Source organism: Strix uralensis, chromosome 19 (genome assembly GCF_047716275.1).
Source record: "Strix uralensis isolate ZFMK-TIS-50842 chromosome 19, bStrUra1, whole genome shotgun sequence".
In the NCBI taxonomy this organism is placed as follows: domain Eukaryota; kingdom Metazoa; phylum Chordata; class Aves; order Strigiformes; family Strigidae; genus Strix; species Strix uralensis.
In genome coordinates, this window is record NC_133990.1 from 14,151,065 (window position 1) to 14,157,064 (window position 6,000).

The 6,000-nt window shown below is 40.0% G+C and overlaps 1 protein-coding gene across 1 annotated transcript in view; it reads left to right on the top strand.

Annotated features, from left to right (window-relative positions):
* The window catches only part of GNA13 (G protein subunit alpha 13), a 29,628-nt gene extending 23,834 nt beyond the window's left edge, over window positions 1-5,794 (top strand). Inside the window, exon 4 of the mRNA XM_074889618.1 lies at window positions 830-5,794. Coding sequence (XP_074745719.1) covers window positions 830-1,402 — 573 coding nt within the window. The 3' untranslated portion in view covers window positions 1,403-5,794. The remainder of the gene's footprint in view (window positions 1-829) is intronic.
* Window positions 5,795-6,000: the final 206 nt, after the last annotated feature.

Consider the following 6,000-nt stretch of genomic DNA (forward strand, 5'->3'; position numbering starts at 1 on the left):
CGTATTTAATTCTGGGAATAAAGGCAGGCTAGGGAGAACTGGGTACAGCTGTCTTGGGTGCCCTCCTGGGCTGTGCCGCTGCGAAGGGGCTGCTGTCCTCAGCTGCCTGTTTCTTCTCTTTACCAATTGCACAGAATGTTTTGGACCAGATGGGGCTGTGTGAGCTCACAGGTGTGGCACACAGCTAACAGAAGTGACTTCTTGGACCGATAGAGCTGGATGCAAAAGATCCATGGCACAAACACAGGAAGCTGCTTAGGTTTTGCTTTTCTGGCATAATTGATTGCCTTAAGTACTTAGAGGAGCAGCTCATTTTTCTAGAAGCGGTTGTGCAGTATCCACGAGAACATGGGAGGAACTGAGTGCCCCGAGTCAGAATGAGATACTACCATGGTTACTGATTCGAGAAACCTGTTTTAGACGCTATTTGCTGCATTGCAGCGTTGGCAGCCAACATGTTTCTCAGCTTTGTGGGAAGAGGATGAATGAAGCATAAAGTCACCCAGAATGAGGGAAACTGGCATGTGAGGAATTGATGGTACACCTCTCGGGTTGGTTATGGATCCTTGCATGTGGCAAATAAAAAGCTTCTGTTCTCTGGGGTACATGTTTTGATTTCATATTGGGTGTGTTTCCTGATTTGGACTCTAGATCTTTCCAAAATGCTTCAGTGTTAGCATATAAATATGCATACATGTGTACGTTTATTCAAAACTTCGTGCTGTTCCTCTGCAAGTTTTCTCTCGATTGCAAGTTGGCTGTGATCACCATGCCTGTGACTTGTATCCTAATCGGCAAATTCTCCTTTTTTTTTTTTTTTTTTTTTTAGGATTATCTTCCTTCACAGCAAGATATACTGCTGGCACGAAGACCCACAAAAGGGATTCATGAGTACGACTTTGAAATAAAAAATGTTCCTTTCAAAATGGTTGATGTAGGTGGCCAAAGGTCAGAACGGAAACGTTGGTTCGAATGTTTCGACAGTGTCACATCAATACTCTTCCTTGTTTCCTCGAGTGAATTTGACCAAGTGCTTATGGAGGATCGGCAAACAAATCGCCTTACGGAATCCCTGAACATTTTCGAAACAATAGTCAATAACCGGGTTTTCAGCAACGTCTCAATCATTCTCTTCTTAAATAAGACGGACTTGCTTGAGGAAAAAGTACAAAAAGTGAGCATCAAAGACTATTTTCCAGAGTTTGAAGGGGATCCCCACTGCTTAACAGATGTCCAAAAATTCCTGGTGGATTGTTTTCGTACTAAACGCCGGGACCAGCAGCAGAAGCCCCTCTACCACCACTTCACCACTGCTATTAACACAGAAAACATCCGGCTAGTTTTCCGTGATGTTAAGGATACCATCCTTCACGACAACCTCAAGCAGCTTATGTTACAGTGATGTGCAAAAAGACATTTTTATTTGAGTAACTTTCGTGTGTTGTTTTTTTTTTTTAATTAGAAGTTTACAGCAGGAATAGAGAAATCCAGATCCTGTCAGACTTCTTGATATGTGGCTAAAAGCTGCTGCTGAACACGTTATTGCCAATTTCTGCAGAAATTCAGGCTTAATCTCATCCAGTGTAGGTTCAAGTTGTCTCAAGTTGTAATTTTATAGCAGACCTATGTCTAAGTTACCTGTAAAGTGATAAATTTGACCTTTTACAAACATGTATATTATCCTAGAAAATGACTTCCACCTTCAGAATTCTAAGTCCAAACTTCAGTGAAATTGTTGCAATTGTTAGATGGTGGCAGTAATTTGGGGGGGAGGAAGGAACTTTTCACACCTAACTTCATTATGAAGACTGTGATACCATAGCTGACTTAACGATTTCTCAGGTCTGTTGTTGGTTAGAAATTCCACAAATCCCTTGCTGGAATCATCTGTTTGAAGCTCGGATTCCTGTGTGTAATGTACTTCCTGTTTGAGTATAAATCTTTGCATGGGGTTTGACTAGAAGGTGGTTTAAAAATACTTAGATTGGGAGCTTCAGCCATAGCTGGCAGGAAGTACTAACGCAGGCAGAAGTCTAGTGACGAGGAATTAGCGACTGGCACAGTACATGGTTTCACTCCGTTGCATCGTACGTACATCCTAGAGCCATGGCAAAGCACAGAGCACTATGATATGGTCCTCTTGAAATTCTGATGTGGGAAGGAGGAAGCTAAACTTGTATTTCTTATCTTCACTAACCAGATGTTACATTACCTCTTCTTGAAGCGCTTTAATATAGCACTGGTTTATTTTTACTTTCTTCATGACTTCTTACAGTGTGCCTCATCTTAATCAGTAAGCATTTGGTGACGGATAGAAGTACTTGCAAACCTAAGTGCCTCCTTGTGTTCTGTCCTACGGTATTCTCAGTGGCCTTATGTGAGCATATGTGTTCCCAGCAGAGGCCTTGTGTAGCTGACACCGTGAAGATGAATGTTTTCTGCTGAAAAAAGAAATGTCACAGCAGAATGTGCTTCAGCTGATGAGGTTCTTTCTGAGACTTTCCAACTGGGTCTAGCAGTCCTAAGTGTACTTGAGCCAAATACGTTGCACAGCATCCTACAGAGTGCTGCTTGTGACTAAAAGAATATTTTACCAAAAGCTCCATTGCGGTTTCTTTTTTTTTTTTTTTAAGGGGAGTTGTTACTGTTGCCATGTGATTAAAAAATAATAAAAAATACTTCTTGCCCAGAAATCCTCACACACCACACAGCGTATTACAAAATGAGAATAAGCTTGGGAGCTTGTGTTTTGAAGTTGTGCCGCTACCAAGTTTCCCCCAGCCTGTAGCGTCATGTAGGCAGTTCAGCTTGCCACTTTACCCCATGGAACCGGCCAATTCCTGTGGATCATGATGCTGGCCAATACTTAAAGGAATTTTTATTAACATACAGCACATGTGGCAAGCGGTGTGACGTAATATTCTCACTGCTTGGAGCAGTGTCCCTGCTAGAACATAGGAAAGCTGCCTGTCTCTGAACTTAGCCTTTTACTTACTGTGAGTGTAAGTTGTATTAACATCTCTGTACCTCGTTCTCCTGCCAGTAGAAGGAGAATAGTGTATTTTTATTTAGTTAGGTGCTTTGAAAGACCTCTATTTTTTTATATCATCCAATGAGTAGTCATAGATTAGTCTGCAATTTCTGCAATAAGGCACTGTTTTGAGAGGAAAGAATTCTGAAAAGAGCTTGGGAGAAGTCACAGTGCATAATCTAAGCATGAACAGAAAGTCTGGGTGCAACACTGATGTCAGGAGGATTAATATAATCTTTAGATGGGGATATTTAATGTAGGTTTTGCCTTCTTACTGGACATAGATCTCATTACTTGTGGTTTGATGTGTTCAGGTCATATGTGAGCAATTCAAGAAGGATGATGAACTAGAGACCTCAAAAAAGGCTAGTGAGGCTATTTAAAGGACTGGATGACATGCCTGTCATGGGAGTCCAGAAGTTCTCCATTTCGCTCTTTGGAGAAGGCTGACAGGTTGATGTCGTTGAGCTATAAATGCTGCATGAGCAGACAACAAACCTCTGCCTAGTAGCCTAAAAGTCCAGTGTTGGAAAGCAGAAATTCATGTCCTTGTTAGTCAATGAGAGGAATAGTAGGATTGGATTTTTTCCTTTACTGACAGCAGTCTGAAAAAGTTTCTTTTTTGAGAAGAGATTTATCTCTGATTAAAACAATTTGGAGAGGGTCTGTAGTACGTGTTTTGCAGGATGTCAGACTAGATGATTGCAGAAAAGACTAAAGACTGGATAGTGGATGATATGAAGATTACCAGGAATTTGTCTATAAACAAATTTGTTTATGTAAAATGCTGATGAATTTTGTGTCAAAGGACCTGTTAATTACTAAAGATCCTCAAAACTGATGTCAGTCTAAGGACATAGTATCACCAAGGCACTGGGCACTTCTGATGTTAGCTAAAGTGAGAAGAATATTCAGCAGGCTTCTCCCCTGAACCCACCAAAACCCCCTGGTTTTAGTCCTTTCAGATCACTTTCCCTGTGAGCACCAGGACCTGTAAGATAGCGAGGTGGACCCCGCAATGCTGGGTCACTTCTGACAACGTAGGCCCTGGTAGATAAGCACTATATAAATCTCAGGCAGAAATGAATTATTTTAGTGAAATGACTGAGTCAAATCACTCACATTTCCCACTTCCACTTCTTTAGCGGGGGTGAGGCAACTAACCTTGATGTAACTGTTTACATGGTTCCTATGTTAACGTACTGCCTAAACAAACCGAATCAACGTTTGGCTTTTCCATCTTCAAACTTACTCTTCATTAGCTACCTGAAAAGGAGCACAGCATGTACTGTCGTATTTCTTTTTAGATTTGTTTCTAAATATTATTTCTTTATAGCAGGATATAATTTTGGTACAAGAGCGGAAGGATTGATGTTTTGAACAGACTGATTTTTATCCTGAAGCAAACAAAGAGTCACAGCTGGCTAGTAAGAGTGAAGCTTGTTCACGTAAACCAGTCTGTGGTGCAAGGTCAGGACATATTTCTAGTGAAGGTGGGAAAGCAGGTAGAAAATCAAGTTTCCCAAAACTTTCTTCGTTCTCTTTGATGGAGTGAGCTCTGTTAAAAAGATCTCTGGTCACTGACCGTATGGAGATATACCACTGTCTTGTACAGCCTTCCTGTACTTGAAGGTGAAATCGGTGTTTTAGGAACTGTTCCCTGCTGCAATGTGTTAAACTGAGTTGATTGATACCTGAAAACTGTGGCTGTTCATCAGGGCTTTAAAAATGTTACTTTTTTTTATATATTGTATGTGGGAGTGTAAGCCATCAGTTTGTGTAAAACTTAAGCTTTCTTCTAGAATATGTACTCTCAAAAAAAAGTCAGGTGGGCTCATTGATCTCAAAGGCTGTATATTGGACTCATTTGTCTAGTAAGTAGCTTTAAATTTTGCCCATCAGAATTATTCTAGCAAATTGCTCAGATCGGGTGGGTGTTTCAAGCTTCATGTCACTTGGCTAGTAATAGCATTTACGATCAGTCCCAGGTTGCTTGGTCAAACTGCATCTGCTCACCCTGTTTGGGAGCAACTCACTGCTTAAAGACTGTGCGTGTTCAACGTGTCCATCGCCATCGGGAGACTTCTCTGGTTATTCCTCTTTAAGGATGGTTGCAGAAGGTTAATTTTCCAACAATAACATTTCCTGTTTCAAAATGATCAGAAGTTTCATGCCATACCAGGATGTTCACAAGTTAACTTTACAGGTCTTGTCTATTTGATGGTACCATTAACATAGTTTTTTTTAATTACACAGCATTGCAATACAGTGCCATTTTGCAATTTCTTTGCATTGTACTTGAAACTAAGTTGAATTGCAGACTATTTAAAACCGCTTTCCTGCGCTTTCAGTAGCAGTGAGAGCTTATCTTACGTGAAGCCTTTATGTAAAAATATATTTTGTAACAACCTCATAGATCTTTAACAAAACCAAGATTTGTATTAGCTTTGTATAAATGTTTGTGGCTTACAATTTTATATGTTTAACTTTTTATAAACTTTCCAGGGACTACTTTTTATTGTAAATTTTTTTTTTCTCCTTACTTTAGTTTAAGATTGGCAATAAATTATTTCTAAGGGAGGTCTTAGAAGAAAAAGCATCACTTCCTTTTTATAAAACGGTTAAATTGATTAATAGTTTAAAACCTCTTACACTCGCTTGTACATTGCTCTGTACATACTCTCCAGAAGTGTTGCCTTTCAGCTATTAATATTTGCCTTGTGTACAAAAATTACTGACGATGAATAAACATATACAGCCTCATGTTGGTATTACGAAATTATTTTTTCAAATTAATGATGTGTGGAGGCAGCCAAGTGACTTTTTTTGTTGGTTGGCTAAGGCCAGCTGTTTCGCTTCTGCCACATCTTGTGTTTCAAATAAAATATGTAATTAGAGTTAGTCTCTGGTCTCTAGCAAGCTCTTTGCTGAAAGGGCTGGTCCAGATCCTTGTTCAGCCTGATTGCCGT